This window comes from Trematomus bernacchii, unplaced genomic scaffold (genome assembly GCF_902827165.1).
Source record: "Trematomus bernacchii unplaced genomic scaffold, fTreBer1.1, whole genome shotgun sequence".
Classification (NCBI taxonomy): Eukaryota; Metazoa; Chordata; class Actinopteri; order Perciformes; family Nototheniidae; genus Trematomus; species Trematomus bernacchii.
In genome coordinates this window covers 3,175,606-3,195,975 of record NW_022988043.1, presented here as the reverse complement: position 1 = coordinate 3,195,975, position 20,370 = coordinate 3,175,606, and the positions used below count along the sequence as shown (strand labels likewise).

Here is a 20,370-nt window from a genome sequence, read left to right as displayed (position 1 = left end):
CTTGGGGATAGTGTGGATACAAAGAGGGATAATTAAAGGCAAGGTGGGAAATTTGTTCTTTTTGATAAAGGATATTTTATTATCCAGATAATTGCACAAATAATAATCATCTCTGAAAACTTGCTAAACAAAGGCAGTCGGCTGAAAAATTGCCTTTTGCTCAGTGAATGTTATTATCATCACAGTGGTGTTGGCTGATTGCGTTTTTTTGTGTTATTATTTTCTATCAAGCAGAGAAATGTTCACATTATGTTAACTGTTGCTGCAGTGTGGATCAGATTGTTAATCAGCAACACTCAGAGTTTCAGCGTGGAAGAAGGGAGGCGAGATACTCAAGCAAATAGTAGCACTACCTTGAGTGCAATAAGGGGACGCCATTTAGAGCAACAGTCGGCACTGAAAAGAGCCCCTCCGACTCCTGAATTAGTTTGAGTGGCTTTTCCACTTTTATTTAATTATTTCAAACAGCTTGTCTACTGATTCTCTTACTTCTGTGGTGCTGCAAATGATCCCCTGCTTGCTGAGCCACCAAATGATCACCCCACAAAAGAATCAAGAAATAGATTTCAAATGGAAAAATAACAAGCCATGATAGCTAGTATAATTAAAGGAGTAGTTTTAAATGCTGAGAACTGGGCTTATTTACTGTTTGCTGTGTTAAAGATTGATACCACTATTATTTCTTCACAATAAATGTGAAGCTACAATTAGTACAGCAGACGGTTAGCTTAGCATAAAGACAACATCTTGACTCTTCCAGAGGTGAAAATACTGTAGAAAAAAGATCACGGGTTTACATGGGGTTTTGTGCCAAACTATACTTGGTTGGCAAAATAAGCTGCGTGAGTCTCAAGATATAGTATGTTAGTACTACTAAGCTTCAGAGGTGCTGTTAACATATTACTGGTAATAAGCATCTACCATGGCATCTAAAAAATATATACATTTTCAAAAATGTGAAAATAAAAATGTTGTGGTGTTACAGGCTAAATCAACTTTTAAAGTTTAGGAAAAGTAAAAAATGTGACGATTCGGCTTAACTTTTTGACTTGAAATACTTTCTCCATATACAGTATCTTTAGTTTAACATTTAAATCATTGTAAATGTAGCTTACACATACATTGATTCCATGATGTATTCACAGACACACTCGTGAAAAACTCCCCCTGCTCACTCATTTGTCTCAGTTTCTGCTGTCCTGATTTATTTTTCTCCGGTGCGATCTGCCTTGTGGTTTTCCTGCTTCTGAAGCTCTATCCGTGGCTGCAGGGGATTAAAGGGGGATCCATGTGCAGAGAGTGCTGTGTGCTGGGACCATGGCTGCTGTGCCCAGCCTGTGGACTGTGAAGGGCGAGGAGAGCCAGTGCAGATCCTGGGAGGGATTCAACTGTCAGCCACAAGGGGCGTGATTGATGGAGGGCCCCGTGTAATTAAAACACCACTGCGACTCTCTCTCCGTGACCATCGTCGGTGGTTTCAGCCTCTTCAGGTAGGGGCAGAACAGCGCAGCCCATTAAAGACCTGCTGTCTCCACCCCCTCGAGCCCCAGTTTTAGACAAGTGTTCACACCTGCTGGGATGTGGCACAGCAGATATAATGACTGTATTCACTTCCATTCTTAGAGCATGGTAACTCAACACTCATTTTCATTGGCCTTGATGTCTTGCCTTCTCTAAGAGTAAAAGTTAAAATCCTTCCCCAGGCCTCCATCTTAAATGGATTTTTAATTAAATTGATGATGTGAGACCAACAAACTCCCACTAATGGTTGGTTGTGCTCCCTGTGGTCCTAATATGTCGGCTCTGTATTTGCAATTTCCAAATGATTATTCAGTGCTTGAGTTATGTTGCTTCCTTTTAATTCATTTCTAAATCAGTTCACAATGGTTCTACATCAACTAAAAACGCACAAACATGCTTTCTCCGAGGAACGATAGAGCAGCTGTCAAGGTCAGCTTGACTTTCCAGTCTGACCGATTTTTCACAGATTAAGCCACAGGGAACCAAAGACAACAGCACTCGTAAAAAAACACCCTTGTGCCAAATCTGTGTCTTGTAAACACTATCTCCCACTTGACAAGAGCACCAGTGGGAAGACGAATAACGGCACACACGCCCAGTTGTTCTAACACAGAGTAACTTGTCTCACTAGCAATTTAAGTTACTTTTAGCTTCAGTAAACCTATAGCCCCTTACCTCAGTCTTACCTTGAGTTTATAATAATTTAACAGGATTAGGCTGACAATATTCCATAGTTTTCTTATTGTCACCAAATCCCACAAAAAACATAAAAACACACAATTTCAATACTTTATGACTTTCCTACTCGGAACTTGATAAAATGTGAACAAATTAGATATTTGCTTTCATTTTTATCTCTTAAAATAGCTATGCACTGTAGTTTTTTTAAGCAAAAAATACTCATAAAGGATATACTAGAGCAATTGTTTAGGACTATTTTAAGCTGTAGGTAATACAGTACATATGTGTTTGGTGTTGAGTGATTTAAATAGCTTTTGAACAACAATGGAAGGCTATGGCAGAGAGGAATACGATATATCAGACTTTAGGTGTAAATTCATTGTTGGTTTTGGATTTAAATATGATAGGATAATTGATTGTCAGATCAAGTCTGAAACTTGCATCACAGCAGCTCCATTTGCAACATCAACAAAGAAACATATTCAAGACAAGAAACAAGGTAACATTCATTTAGCATAACATTACAATAACTAAAGTTATTGTTCTTCAGTCTAGCCTTATTAAATGATGGTACCCTGTCGGATCTGATAGTTACAATTCATATTATATTGTCCAACCACAACATGTTATACTATTGTTGGTTGATTCAGAGTTTCTCAAAGGGTTGACCTACATTATTTGAGCAGATTTTCATTTGTCATTATTCATTTCAGATGTCTTTTCATTTGACAGTATATCAATTCAAGAATACCACCAGCCTTTATCCTTAATCCCAAATGAACTGTTTGTGGAGATCAACATTGATCCACAGAATTGAGGCAAATCACAATTAGAACATCAGCTTTGGATTTTTACAATGTGATATGAGTACAAACCTACCCACAGTAAAAACATATGCACTATAAAAATTATCAGCGATGACTCATAAACCTAAAGACAAAAAAGAACTACAGTAGCCCTTGAGCAGCATGTGGTGAGTAACCAACCGTGTCATTTAGATATGTCGGCCCAGGAGGAGAGCAGAGCACCGTGCTCAGGGGAGCGACATATCAGCCGGCACCCTGAGACAGGAAGGGGCATTTTTCTGCCTGCCGGAAAACAATAGAAGGTCAGAGGGCTACAAAGATACGCCTAACACAAATGGTATTCCTCAGTGTGGCTGAGAAAAATTCATCTTGATACCTGTACTGTTATATGGGAGTCAAGCCTCATTCTGTACAAATAAGACGCTCTAAACCACAGGGCCTGCACATAATAACCGAGGTTGAAGCCATAAATCCAGATGGATGTACGCTGTTAAACACATTTTACGGTTGCTTATTTCACAGATCATCCGTCTGAATGAACATCCTATCCGTTAACCTGCTGACGTGCTCAGTTCAACAGAAGAGAGCCTTTTAAGTGACAAGACCTAAGCAGCACAATTTCTGCAACAGGAGATTGTAAGAGGCTCATATTCTCAGCATGCCTCATTAGGGATGAAGTTGAAGTAAAACAACTTGTCTCTTGTCCAACGCTGTCCCATTTTGAATCAGAAAATGCTCCGGGATGCAGACTAACAGAGACAGCTCGGATAAGATAATTAGGTCTCTGTGAGTGTGGATCATTAGTACTCAGAGATAGCCGATTTGTCTGCTTGGCCCTTTTTCCTAAACATTGTGTCTGCATTAGCTTATCTTAATTAACATGTGATGATACCTCCTAATCCTCCAATTACTGGAGGAACATCTTCTGGAGCATCTGCCGGTCGCTCATTACACAGGTACAGTAAGACTCAGTAATACAATTAAAAGCAGCTTAGCATTCTGTAGATTATGTAAGACAGACACATGCCGCGTCATACACAGACTTATTTTTATCTGTGTTTTTAAAACTTTTCTACTTCATTTTCATACACTTTGACGTAAAACTGGAGATATTTGGAGAAAGTAAATACCACTGACTTAAATGTGGAATAATTACTGCATTGTTGCTATCCTCATTTTGGCAGCTTTTCAACAAGAAGAAACTTTTTTTCTAATAAGTTGTTGGTATTTGATTTGGAGGATAAAAATAAACAAGACAGTCACAAAAAGTTGATGAGAATGTAATAGATCATTATTCTTTTGCAGTTATTAAATCATAAAGCAAAGTATTGGACACAACATTTACTGTAGTATGATCATTTAGCTATAACCATAAACTTAAGGGATTTTGTAAATGTTACAGTTCATCCTGAGGAGAAATCTCACACACATGTGACATAGTAATCTACTTAAGTATTTGTTGGTACATTCCACGCCAAGCACACATTTTGAGATCTGGTTGGTGCTAGAGAGAAAGTCAGGGGATAACCAAAAATAATCAGGATGCATCCTCTGGCAACCATGAATATCTGTCCATAAGGATTGGGAGAATCCATCCAACATGTAGATTGCACTGGACCAGAGAGGTAAACCGACAGACTAACAATGTTATAACCAACCCTTACAATACTAGGATGGTGTAACAAAATGTATTTTCTTTTACATTTTGAATTGTGTAGGCAATGCATTATCTTAGCTCCTGGAACATACTGAAAAACAAAAGAACAAAGGGACCTTAGAAGATACACATATATGGAGCCGCTGTTTCCAAGCCACTGTTGTTTGTTTGCTTGAATCATGGCCAACAAATCAAAATAAAATAGTGGGAGGTCAGAACTATATATCTCAATGTTACTGCATTGCAATTCTGCCACCATAACCACTGGAGTGTCAGAAATGTCTCTCAATATGAGAAACAAGCCGCCACACTAGAATTATGACCCCGAGGCATTGTGTTGGTTTCAAACATCAAGCTGTCTGCTCAGTCACGGCTATGTGGGCTCTCCGACCAAATTAGACAGGAAATGGCCCTCTCCGAGCCTCCTGGCTTTTAGGGCTTCGCATTAAAAAAAAGATGTGTGATGACGTGTTGATTTCAATCTGTGTCTGATGAAACTAAGAAGAAATACTTACGCAATGGGAATGCAAAATGAGGCGTTAAACCTTTGTCTTTGCAACCTTTTCCCAAACAGCATGCTGCAGGGTGTGTTTTTATACAACTCATTTACAAAGTCTACTTTGGGTTTCCCAGGATAAACCATAGCCCTCATCACAAAAGCATCCAGACAGGCACTATCCGTGATTTCCATTTTAACACCAGGGTCATCCCGTCCTCTGGATTTGGAAAATGCTCTTACTCATATATGAATGTTTTCTGTTGCTTAAAATGTTTCTAAATCAGAGAACATTAAAAACTGCAGTACATGACAGCAGGTCAAGTGATGTGACAGATGTATGAACTAACTTTGTCTTGTTATAAAATGGCAGAAAATGAGAAACTCAATTATTTATTTAATATACTTTAATGGCAACAAATACAACACAATTCAAATTCCATAGCATTAAGGAAACAGAACATCATTCCAAAATAAACATAACAAATCTTTAGGGAGAGGACTGAAATGACAAAGCAAGTATATATAAACTATGCAATAAAACAAAGCCATTTATACGACCCCTTTAACACAAACTGAAATCACTAACAGGAGTCAGATCTCTGCGTTTTATGTGCTGTTACAAATGTAACTTTATTTACACCACAGGGTAAACACAGTTCTGTGCTCCCAAAGGCAATTGTACAATTCCTGGAGAGTTATATCAGTCTGAGCCCTGAGAGTTTTGTTGTTGTTAATAAAATGCAGTACCTATTCTGAAAATTATGAAGAGAAGACAGCATTTTTCTGAGCAGTATTAAGCTAAAAGCATCACAGTCTAATAAATACAACAAAACCTATTTTTTAAGATTTTCTGGCAAAGCTGCAAAGCCATGACAACACTGTTAAAGATCCCTGACAACAAATGCAAGGAAATTACGATTTATCGAGGAACAGAATTTAAATGTAGGGAAGATGAAACAAATATGTAATTTGCTTGTGTAAATCACACACCTTTTTATTTAGAACCCAGCATGTGATGCAGGAGATATTTTAAGAGCTCGACTCAAGGTGGCCTCTTAAGCTTTAGGTTCATTTCTATTAGTTGAATGTCAAACGGACATGCAGCTTGGCCAGAAAGGCAAAAAAGTGCTTTGAAGCTTCACAGGAGTATTTTTTATCACAAGGAGTTTTCAATATTAATGTGTATGGTTCTGTTTGAGGAATTACAGCGGATTTATGGAAGGGATTCATAAGGATTTACAATATGTAATCACAGGCACTGGTAACATATTTGTTTTCTCTCAATATTAGAATTGAATAATAGATTACATCAATTAAAGTGTATTGATCTCCTCAAACAAAGCCCTATTCTGTCATTAATAGCAATGGTTTAAAACATACAACTAGTCTCGGAGTTAAAACTGCATAGGTATTCAAAGCTATCAAAAAGCCAAAAGGCGTAATTGTAATAAAAAAATAATGCTAAGTACATTTAATACACACATGTCCGACTGGATGTTAGTCTAGAGATCATTTTAACCCTGGTGTATCAGGGTCAGGCAAATTGTTAGCAAAAGTCAAAATAAAGAAAACTGTTAGAAAAGGAAACGTAAAAATCCAACTATAAAAACTGAGCATTTTTCATGATTAGAAAATATCTAGATATCACATTTGTGTTATGGCACCACTCCAAAAGTGCAAATGATCAACAACAAAAAAGGCAGCAAGAGTAAACAAACCGGAGTAAAGGAGTACAGTAGAGAAGATTCAAACATGGCTCCTGAATTCATTATGTTCAGTGGTTCCTGTGCGTTCATCCAGTGATAGATTCAAAAAGAGTCTCCTCTTAAAAGCTTGAGTAAACATAAACACGAAATATAGTCATGACAATTTGTAACTGGAAGGTGAACCAAACTAGTGGGAGTAAATTAGTAAGTACCTATTCGACAGGGTCTTTGGGCACCGAGCGATATGATGCAAAAGGCAGCTTTGGTGAAGAGGACATGGGGGACAGGTCAAGAGGAAGTGTGTCTCTGCCTTTGGCTTCCTGTCCGACCCCTCTGCCTTTCATACTTAAAAGAGACGATAAGAAAGACCAACAAGGTGACACCCTGGATCCCTGCCAGGAGGAAGAAGTAATAGTGCAGAGAGCAGTCGTTGATGTTACCTGGAGAGAGAGAAAACAAGGGCATTATTACGATGGAGACACAAGACTGGCATTCAGATGATGCTTGAATACAGTGAGCTCCACCAAAATGACAAACACGGACATTTGGAGAACAAAAGAGTCAGGCACAGCGTCTTCAGAGGGCGACAGCAGGAGGGCGCTTTTATCACAAAGTACTGCGACGTGTTAAAAGAATACAAAAGGCAAAGGTAAAAAGAATACAAAAGGCAAAGGTAAACGGCCACAGTCTCGCGAGTGTGGCAGGTTGTTGTGTTTCTGCTCGACATAAAAGAACTGTTAGAAGTGAGCATGGCAGGGAGGCTGTCAGGAATTAGGATTCAGCGGAGGGGGCTTGTTACTTCTCATCTCGCAACGGTGAAACCTTCGGAAAGCGGAGACAGTTGACCCCGCTCATCTGAGTTGACAAAGCAAGACAGATCTGATGCTGTGGGACTGAAGCATCTAAGATACAACGCAACAACACGGGCCCTCAGCTGTGCTTCGAGCCAGGGAGTCTTTCATCGGTATTAAAGGACGGTTTGTTTCCTCGTGGGGATGAGATGCAATAAAAAAAGTGGAGAAAATAAACCCATGCCTCCGCTGTGATTTGATGTATTACTTCTGCACAGGAGGGAGGGGAGGACAAACAGACCATGCTGAGACTGAGCATACAGGACACACATGTTTTAAGCTTTCAATTTTCTTTTTCTTCCAATTAGTCTCTTATCATTTGCTGTTTCCCGGAAATGGCTGTCCTCATTCAGGAACAAAGCCCAAGAGCAAACAAACAAATCCTGTTTCAGGGTTTGACATGAAGGAAAAAAACAACACCTTGTTCAAGTAAGGAGACAATTGGCTTTAGAGCAGCTTTTGTCCTCTTGACCATGTCCAGCTGACCAATTGACTTTGTAGCTAGCAGCGTGAGAGGACGGTTTACCCCTCTGCTGGGCGAGGAGACTTTTTCGGTGACCTGGTTGTTGAAGGGTGCCTCTTAATGAGCACTTTTCTCCTGCTAGAGCATATGCAAGAACATGTCTTTGGTTCATGTAACAGGCCCCATGGAAGGCACATTTTTCATCACAGTTCAGAGATACCTATAGCTTATATTAAACATTATCATCAAATGAGTACATGTGAAGCCCCAGAGTAGTCTGCCATTTCCTCAGAAAGCTCCCATTAGCTCCCCACCATGTGGAGCTGTCACACCGAATACAGAGCAGAGAGAAAAAGCCTTGATTTTAATTATATATGGGGGCAATACTCAATTTAAGTACTTCCTCTTCACGTGGCAGGGAATGTGTGTGCCTGTGCGTGTTTGAGTGAGAGTGTATTTCAGTAGAGCCTAATCAATTTAAAGTTAGCAGCCTTCTAGGAAGAGACGGTGCTTATGGACAGGCAGGATTAACAAAGATCTTTAATCTTACTTTTACGTAATTGTTTTGGAATGTGTGAAATGTGATGCAGGAGAGAATGTTAAAACACATCTTAAATACAGTACAAGCTCTTCAGTAAGGAGTAACAATTGTGTTGAAAAAAATACCTGTGTATTTGTGGAGACTTGGCTGAAGATGTCAAAGATATAATGGCGAAATACTCCTCTCAGAATACTTTCCCAACTGTGATTAAAACTGTTTCACGCCAAAGGCCTGCATCACACCCACCTCACTGCATTATCTGCATCTTGTACATGACTTAACAGGCTTTGCTCCTGATGAAAGAGCAGGATTAACTCATTTTGAAAAAGTTATCCCGCCGTACCAAGCGTATCTTGCATTTAAATAATCATTCTCCAGTCACTCTGTTGCGTGCATGCTCTTGTGGTGATCTACTCCCTTTATCTTGAAACCGTTGATCTGGGAACAGAGAGCTGTGAACTTCTGCCACAACATTAATGAATAATGGGGGGGAAAGGAAACCCTGATTCTTTGACCCCTGTGATACTTTCAGCTTATTTTGTTGTCTTCTTAAACTGGTCAAAAGTTGAAAATGGGAGAAATGGGACAACAGCCAAAGAAGTCTTTGAATAATTCATGAAGAGAAAAAAACAAAACAATACTTGACAGGAGAGCACGGGAGGAAAAGGGAAGTGCATTTGCAGCGAGGAAGCTTGTATTTTTTTTAATCAATAATTCGCCTAACAGATAATAAACCAAGAGTCTGCCTCTGCAGTCTTCATTAACACCGCAGGACTGCTGACAGAAAGAAAGGGAATATATTTTCAATTAAATAAATGAAGGAATAACCACTATGTTTAGTAGAATGTGATCGTGTCAGCATGAGGCATGTAAGAAAACCTGATTTTGAAATCATTTTTACTCTTAAAAACATGTGGTTTCTGAAGCCTTAAGATTATTCTGACCGAGGACTGGATCTCAAACTTTGTTCCACTTTCCACAATTGTCTTTTATCTAGCACCCAAGGAATTACAAAGAGGATTCGCAAAAAAGGCTGTAAATCGAAATAGTTTGGCAACATTCTGGAAAAGTGTGCAAGGTTTCAGTTGTATACTGGTTCTTTCTGCAATTTATTTAAAATGAACTTAGGCTCTACCTCCTCCTTTCAGCCCTCGCCCCCCAGGGCCCACTTGGCTGCTAACCACTTAAAAAAATATGGAAGGATAATTACGGCAGCAAAAGACTAAACAAGGACTCGCTGTAAAACACATTAGTGAAGCCAAAAGAATTTGACAGTTATTTTAAAGCAACATTTTTACCAAAGGAGGAAATATAGCAAACCAATCAGAGTGCGGTATTTCGATTATTACACTTTTTTTTAGTTGGGATATAACTTGCGGTCATGTTTTACAGCTCTGAGTTAGTATATGAGAAGATTGTGAATGCACTACCAGAAAGAGTCGGCCATCTAATATCTTAGTGACATAAAGTTATAGGACCATTTACCTCCGAGTGGCTCTGAGAAGGCCATGTGAGGCCAGATGAAATGGCTCAATTTCAATTTAATGTTGGAAAACAGATCAATTGATCCAGACCGTCAGTGCAATGACCCAGCATTTTAATGCTTCAATGCATTCAAGGCCATCCCCTGTCTCTGGATGAAATCAAAGAGGGAATCAATGTGTGTTTGTTCCAGCTGTAAATATATCATAACATATTATTTTTCTGCGCCCCGTAGCTCGTAAAGAGGATTATTGACGCTGTAATCTTCTAAATGGATAGCACATGCTTTCTGGCCTCTGCTGTCCCTGACATGTCCAACACACGCAAATTATATTTTCAAATATAGCCCTTTCAGACAAAATAAGAGTTCATGTTAAATTTGCCAGATCTGACATTAAAAAGGCATCCATTAAAACATTGACATTTCACTAAATGTGATCCAACACTTCACGGGCAGGATGTGGAATGTCAGCGCACTCTGAAAGTCTGAACACGTCCCAGACATCTGATTTAAGATCAGTCATGACTTTGACACTGGTCAAAGAAAAATGCCACTTCCTGTCATGTGACCATAGCAACTCTCAAAAAGCATTCATATTGAGTGAAGAAAACTCCAACAAAGGCAGAAGACATTTCCTAGAAACAAAAAGCTCCTTGTATGTGAGGAATAATGCTCGGTAAGAAACTAAAGGTTGGTCTTTGATTGACTTGTCTTATGACGTAACAAATGTCATTGAAAGGAAAGGGATGACATAGTGGGCCAGTAAAAATACCAAATAAAAGTGTTTGATGCGTGACTACTCAACCAGATGTAACCATTGTGGACATATAATGTGCCCGGGGATTTAAAGGATCAATAATTTCACCACATAAGCTCACTAACTCTTAAGTCTGAGAGCAGATGTTGCTGAAATGCTGTAACCATTTTCACAACGGCTTTGCAGACTGATGCCAGGGGCTTTCAGTCACACGTGTTCATTCACTCCCATACTGTTCACCAAATGGGAAAGTCATTCACTTCACATTTTAAGAGGCTGGCATGATGTGAGGACTTTGAAGAGGCCATTTTCATTTCAGTACGTTTTTTGCTTTATGACTTGGCGAACCACATAACACATGTATACTAGACTTAATTGGGATTATTCTTCTTCTTTTGCGACATATAAACTTGTTATGCATTTGTTAAAAGGTTGGTACATTTGGAACTTTAATTCTCTGTGGATTAATATCTGTATTAATTTCATTTTTTCATTTCAAACTTCATTTCGAACAGATTAAAGAAATAACAAATAAAAAAAATAACAAATGTGAAAAACAGAATACCGTATTGTTAAAATACAGTATTTATCCACATTCATGATAATATTTATATATTCAACAAAAAACATAAAGTCTTCATATTAATAATAATAATAAATCATATGTGTCCGAAAGGAAGTAGGAGGAAGCAAATGCTTATTAATTCCCACCCCTTACTTGATCAATGATTGTCCTTTAAATCATTATGCAAGTTATTCCTACGTACATTTACATTTATACATACATATACAATAATTTCTCATCTTCAATCACCTCTCTTCATTCTCATAGTTTTCCAAAAAAGTGTTTCTGTACATCCTTTTAAACTGAATTATGCTTGTGCTTTGTTTTAACTCCTGCTCCAAACCATTCCATAAATTCACCCCACAGATTGTTACACTCATACTTCTCAGAGTTGCTCTGACCTTGAGTTGTTTAAAATGTAGATTTCCTCTCAAATTATACCCACCCTCTCTGTCTACGAACAATGTTTTTAATTTCCTAGGAAGTAGATTATGTCTTGCTCTGCACATGATTTGTGCCGTTTTAAATCTAACCAGATCAGTGAACTTCAATATGTGTGACTTCAAAAATAATACATTAGTGTGTTCAAGATATCCAACATTATTGATAACTCTTATAGCCCTTTTTTGTAATGTGCATAACGGCTGTAGGTTGGTATTGTACGTGTTTCCCCAAATCTCCACACAGTAAATCAGATATGGCAATATTAGTGTGTTATATAGAGTATACAATCAGTTGTAGTCCAGAATGTGTCTGGCTTTTCCCAATATTGCGATAGTTTTAGCCAGTTTTGCTTTAACATGAGTGATATGAGGTTTCCAGCTGATTTTGTGGTCTAAAACCACACCAAGGAACTTAATTTCATATACTCTTTCTATGTTTATGTTATCTAGTATTAATTGCACCTGTGGATTTGTTTTATGTTTTCCAAATAACATAATCTTTGTTTTGCTTATATTTAAAGGTGGGGTAGGTAAGTTTGAGAAACCGGCTCGAGATACACTTTTTGTTATATTCCATGGAATGCTCTTAACATCCCGATAGCAATGAATATCTGAAGTGCTTTGACAAAAAATCCATAAAGAAATGTCATCTGTGGAAGCCGTAGTACTGTAAAAAGCACGACCAATCATTTTAGCCGGCCCGGCTAAAGTAACTGGATGGCCTACCTGCCGGTCAGCCTTCCATCTGTGCACAAACTTATCTCGTGCCCTCATTGGTCATGTGCGCGTTCGTGTGTGTTGGAGGAGGGGCTCTGTAAGGAAGTGGCAGATTTGTTCCGGCTGTGTATTTTCAAATTCCAGCGCACTCGAGCTGGTTTCTCCAAAATTACCTACCCCACCTTTAATGATAATTTGTTTGTGTCAAACCAATGTTTTACTTTAATCATTTCTGCTGTTATCACTTCCATTAGCTCTTTCAAATTGTCACCGGAACAAAAAATATTAGTGTCATCTGCAAATAAAATAAATTTCAATATATTTGATACTCTGCAAATGTCGTTGATGTATATTATGAACAGCTTTGGACCCAACACGGACCCCTGAGGTACTCCACAAGTTATTTTCATGGATTCTGATTTATGTTCACCAATTTCAACAAATTGTTGTCTGTTGCTTAAATAATCTCTCACCCAGTCTAATCCCACCGTTCCAGTTTTATCAGTAAAATATTGTGATCCATGGTGTCAAATGCTTTTTGCAAGTCTATAAATATTCCCACTGCTTGTTTTTTATTGTCCATGCAGTTTGCTATTTCCTCACTTAATTCCATTAGTGCCATAGATGTTGATCTATCTTTCCTGAATCCATATTGACTGTCGTCCAAAAGCTGATGTGTTTCCATGAAACTGTCAAGTCTTTTTGTAAAAAGCTTTTCAAGGATCTTGGAAAACTGAGAGAGCAATGAAACAGGTCTGTAATTTGTGTAATGGTGTTTATCCCCAGTTTTATATAATGGTATAACTTTTATTTGGGAATTTACCAGATTGAAAAGACAAGTTAAAGAGATGAGTCAATGGTTCTGCAATTTCTTCAATAATGTTTTTTACTATAATCATATCAATATTATTCCAATCGGTCGAGGATTTGTTTTTACATTTTCGCACAGTATCTATGATTTCTTTTTCTTCGACTGCTCTGAGGAAGAAAGAGCTATTGTTTTCATTCCAGAGGTCCGTATCTTCCCCTTTAGTTGTTTCTACGGTTTTAATTTGTTCTGCCAGATCTGGCCCCACATTTACAAAGAATTCATTAAAACCATTAACCACATCTTCTGTATTATTAATAACATTATTTTTGTCCACAAAAAACTCAGGGTAACCTGAACTTTTTGCTCCATTTCTAATGACACTATTTAATACTTTCCATAAACCTTTCATATTATTCTTATTATTCTCTAATATTTTATTATAGTATTCTTTTTTACATATCCTCAGAATATGGGTTAATTTATTCTTATATCTTTTATATTTATTTTCTGCTTCTGAAGTTCTATATTTTATGAATTGTCTATATAGTGTATTTTTCTTTTTGTAGGCATTTTTTAGGCCATTAGTGATCCATGCACTGTGAGTTTGTTTGTGTCTCTCTCTGCATTGTTTCACAGGACAGTTTTTGTCATAAAGTGATTTCAAATGTTTAGAAATTCATCATAGGCCTTGTCAATATCGTCTCTCTCATATACTACCCTCCAATTCTGATTTAGTAATTCTTAAATGCAATTATGTTATCTTCAGTTCTCAATCTTTTGTATTTGAAATGGCTGGCGACTTTAGGTTTCTTAGAACTGCAGTGATAGACAATAAAAACAGGTAAATGATCACTGATGTCACTGTATAATAGTCCGCCTACTGTATTGTTTTCCATAATGTTTGTGAATATGTTGTCTATTAATGTAGCAGAATGAGAAGTGATTCTACTACGTCTGGTAATTTTAGGATACAAACCCATACTGTACAATGTATTGATGAAGTGTTCTGTCATGTTATGCTTATTTGGATTCAACAGGTCAATATTGTAATCCCCACAGATAAACATAATTTTTTGTAATGATTTAGTAAACATGTTTTCTACCCCATCTGTAAATGTGTCAATACAGGTTCCAGGAGCTCTGTATATACAACTCACAATAACATTTTTAGACTTTTCCATACAAATTTCTACTGTAACACATTCAAACAAATCGTCAACAGCTGTTGTCATGCTCTCCACCACCTTATAGTTCATTCCTTTATCCACATAGATTGCCACACCCCCTCCACTCTTATTCCTTCTGTTTGTATGATTCAGTTCGTAGCCATCCATCTCAAAGTCCACACCTTTCTCAGCACTGATCCAGGTCTCTGATATTGCTATGATGTTGAATGGGTTCTTAAACTGACTTAGATATTCTTTAATGTTGAGGAAGTTGGCATATAGGCTTCTGCTATTGAAGTGGATAATTGATATGTTCTCTTCTGATTGACACGTTACATTGAATTGCTCTTCTGTGAAATAGTTGCAGCTGTTGTTGATATTGTTCAGTAAGTTGTTTACCGGATCAATGTCATTTTCCATGTCCTGTGCTTTATGCTCTGTATATGCAAATATATATATATATATATATATATATATTTTTTTTAGTTCAGTATTAGAACTACTAAACCTATATTCATTATACATGTATAAAGTGTTTCTTGTGAATGGGGTGTAAATTGAGGATTTGCTGGATATATTATGTTGAATATTTTTAAATACTTTTACTGTATTTCATAATTGAGGACACAGTAGAGTTGAGCCAATAGGCTACAACATAACTGCAATAGGATCTTTGGACCATTAGCATCAACTGGTTATAATTTAAATTGTCCCAAGGAGACACACTCAAAAATTAAATCACTCATGTGCAGTTCTAACGTCCAAATACAAAATAAATGGATTTAAACATACATCTCACTCGCATGCATCTTACCAACAACAAATAGAAACATCCAACAGTTCACCGATTGCCCCCCCTAGCCTTTTGTGTGTGGGAGAAAAACTCCCTCTGGTGTGAACTTTGGGATTTTAGCCTTTGCAGACCATTTACATGCACTAACACCTCCTAACACACTACATGAAAAGGATAACTCCAAAAGCAAAAAGGGCCTCTTTAATTCCTATTTGCACCTCTTTCCAGACTTCATTATCACACAGGCCATGTGGTGTTGTGCATTCCTTGGGGCCGATGTTCTCTGCAATCCTTTACAAAACCAAGAATTTGTGACTTATTTTTCCTAATTTCCAAACCAGCAGGTAGCACCGCAACAAATGACAGACTTTCAAAACCTTCACGGATTCTGACTAACATCGGTAAGTGCAAAGCAGGGAGAGAAGGAGCAACAGTGCGACAGAGAGAGCTGAGCATCCAGTGTGATGTCAGACGAGCAGTGCCATCTCAATGTAATGCTCCAGGGACAGCTTTACTTAAGAGATCCAGGGCTATGTAATCAGACCCCCAGCCTGTGATTAATGTTGCTCATCTGTCTTCAGGCCCGTACAGCTCAGTACAACTTAGCACAGCTCACCCAAGATGCTGTTTACTGCACACCCTTTTCGCCTGCAGCCATGGAAATAAGTTGAATTCATTTCACCTAGAGAGCCAGGAGATGTGGAAGAAGCTAAAATCCGACAAACTGTGAGAAACAGACACAAAAACAAGCCGCATGATTCCTGACTGACTGTACTTAATGCCTAAGCTTTGTGCTGTGTGTCTTTTATTGGTGGCCAGGAGCATGTTTTGTTCCATTTCTGCAGCTCACCTTTTAAATGACTTGTTTTTGGAAAGCAAAAACACATCCACAATCCAACTTTAGTTTAACTGCCCCTCAAGTGAAGCCAGGCTGAGCAAGGGATGGATTTATGGAGCGTGCCAAGCATCTTCCAGTGCTAACATCATCAAAAGTACCTCCCTAACTGTCGGCAAACTGTATTAATGAGCTATTAGGTGTTTGAGGGTAAACAATTTACAGTGTTGGCTTATTTACCGCATGCTCAGGGAAAAGTGCATCTGGGTTTGGAAGCCTCCTCTCGCTAGGGAGCCCATCCATCTGCTGCCACCACCACACTATTTATTCTACCACTTGGACAGATTTACACAAACCTTTTGTCGTTAGCCTGACATGTCTATTTATTATAGGAAACGTTCTTAAAACAAGAGAACTGCCCTATGTGTTGTCGTCCCCCCTCCCTCCCTCTTCTCTCACTGCGTCTAATTTACAAACTCTTTAAAGGTAGGGTAGGTAAGTTTGAGAAACCGGCTCGAGATACACTTTTTGTTATATTCCATGGAATGCTCTTAACATTCCGATAGCAATGAATATCTTAAGTGCTTTGACAAAAAAATCCATTAAAAAATGTCATCTGTGGAAGCCGTAGTACTGTAAAAAGCACGACCAATCATTTTAGCCGGCCCGGCTAAAATGACTGGATGGCCTACCTGCCTGTCAGCCTTCCATCTGTGCACAAACTTATCTCGTGCCCTCATTGGTCATGTGCGCATTCGTGTGTGTTGGAGGAGGGGCTCTGTAAGGAAGTGGGAGATTTTCTCCGGTTGTGTATTTTCAAATTCTAGCGATATCGAGCCGGTTTCTCCAACTTACCTACCCTACAGTACCTTTAAGTGCATTTTAAATCTGCACAAGCTGGGAGCATTCTTAAGGTACGTGCCTAAAAAATAAATAACACCTTGAGCAGTAAATGAATCGATACCAACAATTCTATTACGAGTACATACATACAGTCAATGTGCAAAGTCAATAGTGCACTCTACATGCTCTGAGCATCTAACAGCAGGGTCGACAACTGTAATGCTCAGTTTGGGGGGGATGGTGGACAGCCCTGAGAAAACTACGAGTAACGATCAACCATCCCTGTCTCGTGGAGATATTTTGAAGAGAGTAGCATTATATTTTAAGTACAGACGATTGTTTTACATGCATACGAAGTCATGATTCCCATTATGGAAGTGATATACAATGATAATAGATCAAACGATGTAAGAGCTTTTAAATGGGCTATTGCAAAACAAGGAAACATTTGCAAATTAACAGATTAATCAGTGTTATTATTAAATATGAGTTGTGTTCTGACCACATACTGTATTCATTCTCCTTTTAGCTCTGTTTGGTATCCACCATCACTTTAGGAACATATCTGCCTCTTTGGCTGCTACTAGTGTGCTAAAAATCTATATATTTGAACCATCAGACTGATCCAAAACATGTTGCAGGCCATAGGAGGCAGGTGAAAAAAATATATTTAATGTGACATATAGTTATTCAATCCATTGGTTAAAAACATATAGATATTGGTTTTCATTAGTTATTATTTGAACCTCTTGTCTGGTTAGCAACAGTGACTGCACATATAATGAGTGTATAAGTTACTGTGATCTCTTACCAAAGTCTTTGTGGGATGACATCCAGCCAATCGCCTTGAGGGAGACAATAGCCAACAAACCAGAGCCCACGAAGGAGCCAATCCCAGAGAAGAAAAAGAAAAGTCCCATGATGGCACTCTGCATGGACTTGGGGGCTGCAGAATAGGCAAACTCCAGACCTTCAACGAAAACAGTAACATTAGGTATTTGTTAGATTGTTGGGTATAACATTGTAGAAATGTACATCCAATAAAAGTGTAATGTAACCTGTAATATCATGTTATTTAGTCAAACACTCCCAAAAATATACTGTCCAGTTCATGCCTCTGACAGTGGAGCCAGCAAGGCACCACTACATATTTGGGTAGAATACGATTTCTATTTAGATTGTTTGTTGACAATCACTAGTTTCCTTTTAGCATTTTGTAAGTGAGACCAAAAACATTTCTCGACAGCTGCTTTGGCATCTTAATTATAATAGTGGCACTGGTCTGTGTTGGCCTTGTTTGGAACTACTCAGCTTAGTACTGATCTCACAAAGCAGTGATTTCTGGAAAACACATCACTCAGTATTTACTTAGTCATGAAAGAAAGGAAAGGACTAAGAAAATGGGCAGGGGACCTAAGGAAAAATATGATGGGCTAAAAACATCAAATAAGTGTCTCTTTCGCCTAGAGATCTGTCTGCCTGCAAGCTGACATTGATAATTTCATGGCACCTCAAACATGTGATTTTTGAAATGAGGCCCTATAGCTACATCTGTCTGGAGAGATTAGGAAACTGCTGTTAAATACATTTGCCTTTCAAGACCTTCCTTGGAGGGGGACATTGCACAAATGAATGTGATGAGCAGTTACCTTACTTATACCTGTGGTAGTTTTGCAAAGAAAAAACGTCAGAAGAAAAAGGACTGAGATAAGGGAATGGCAAATATGAGGTTTTGACTCAGTGGAAAGCATGATCCCCTTTCCAAAAGTTCACAGCGATACATTTGTTTATATCCTTAGCTAACCTTTTGATAGCAAAGGAACACTCGTCAATAGCCATAGTCACAGGAGACTAACAAAGGTTGGTGAGGATTCTCAGATACCACTCCTCACAGTAAAGGGAAAATACAGACTAACATTCTAACATCAATAACTATAATTATTCAAGAAACAACCACAGTGAGCTTGACCTTTCTTTGACGGAAAAAAGGGGAAATAAAAAATGAATGCAATTTCAAATGTTCATATACTTTTTTCCAATACCCAACAAGGGCACTATTATTATATATAGTATTGATTTTTTTCTTAGAAAGTAACATTAACCTTTAATATCTTTCACACATGCAAAACAGAGTTTAAATACTAAGTATCATTAAAAAAAATATTGTATATTCTCTTATCCTGAAACCAGACACACTTGGGTGGTGTACAAGCAAAACAAGGAGTGCAGCAAAGTCTGGTGTCACCAGAGGTTTTAAACAGATTTATTCAAACAAAAGGAGACTAGAGGGAATATTCCTCTAAACCAGACATATGTCACAATTCTTTCCGCCAATTTTCGTACAAGTAAGCCCTGTGGGATGGTATGCAGGGAGAGGAGAAAGTACGTTTATTTTAAGGCTCCCTTTAGCTTTGTTATGTCTGGATTTGACTTTTTAGAGACCCGGATAGTTGTGCAAAATCTAGTTCTGTTCAAGGACCTTATAATACCCGAGCTAATCAAACACATTTCAGTATCCATGGATCTTAAACTTGTGGATATCAAATGTAGACGTTCAGTCGCAGAAACACCCTGCAGTGAATGGATCCGCTTGCTAATACCTCCAATAATAAGTCTTAAATATTAATAGTTCAATCAGCACTATTTATATAGAGTAAAGCGATTGCTATAGAAAAAACAACTACAGCATGACCTATAGTACGAGGAGGATGACTCAATCATAGCTCGAGGCTTTAACAAACTCAAATCACTAGATAACTGAGGCCTGAAGCAACGATCATGACTCTAGAGAAAAATACATGAAGGGAGAAAAGAAAAAAATAGTCACACAAAAGATAAACACAATACAGGGAAGATTTCAGTTTTTCTATATTACACACTTTCTATCTGACAACCTCTTTTAGTAAAAGGACAATACTGTTGCTTTTCTATCCATTTTTTTTTTTTTTTTGCAGTCCCTATTTGATATAGCATTAAAGCAATTTCTCACTTTGTCACATTATTGTATAACTGGAACAATGTGGCCTTACTTTTCAAAGCTTTTAATTAAATGAAATTTCCTGTTTAGGCCATGGTCACACAAAAAAGAAGAGAAATGGAGCCTGCTTGCTAAGCAGTTTTCGCCTGGTAACCCTGAAAGTCTCAAAAAGAAGACTGCAGCTGTCAGTTCCGGCATGAACTATTCTGACCTGCTCTGATTCAATGCTTTTCTTTTTAATCATTTTCCGGAGAA

General features: G+C 38.1%; 1 protein-coding gene across 2 annotated transcripts in view; it reads right to left on the bottom strand.

Moving 5' to 3' along the window:
- Positions 1–5,541: 5,541 nt before the first annotated feature.
- slc15a4 (solute carrier family 15 member 4) overlaps positions 5,542–20,370 on the bottom strand; it is a 28,235-nt gene continuing 13,406 nt past the window's right edge. For both annotated transcript variants that reach the window (XM_034118058.1, XM_034118057.1), the window contains exons 8-9: positions 17,950–18,108; positions 5,542–7,310 (exon numbers count right to left, since the gene is read on the bottom strand). In XM_034118058.1, the coding sequence (XP_033973949.1) occupies positions 7,159–7,310; positions 17,950–18,108 (311 nt within the window). In that variant the 3' untranslated portion in view covers positions 5,542–7,158. The remainder of the gene's footprint in view (positions 7,311–17,949; positions 18,109–20,370) is intronic.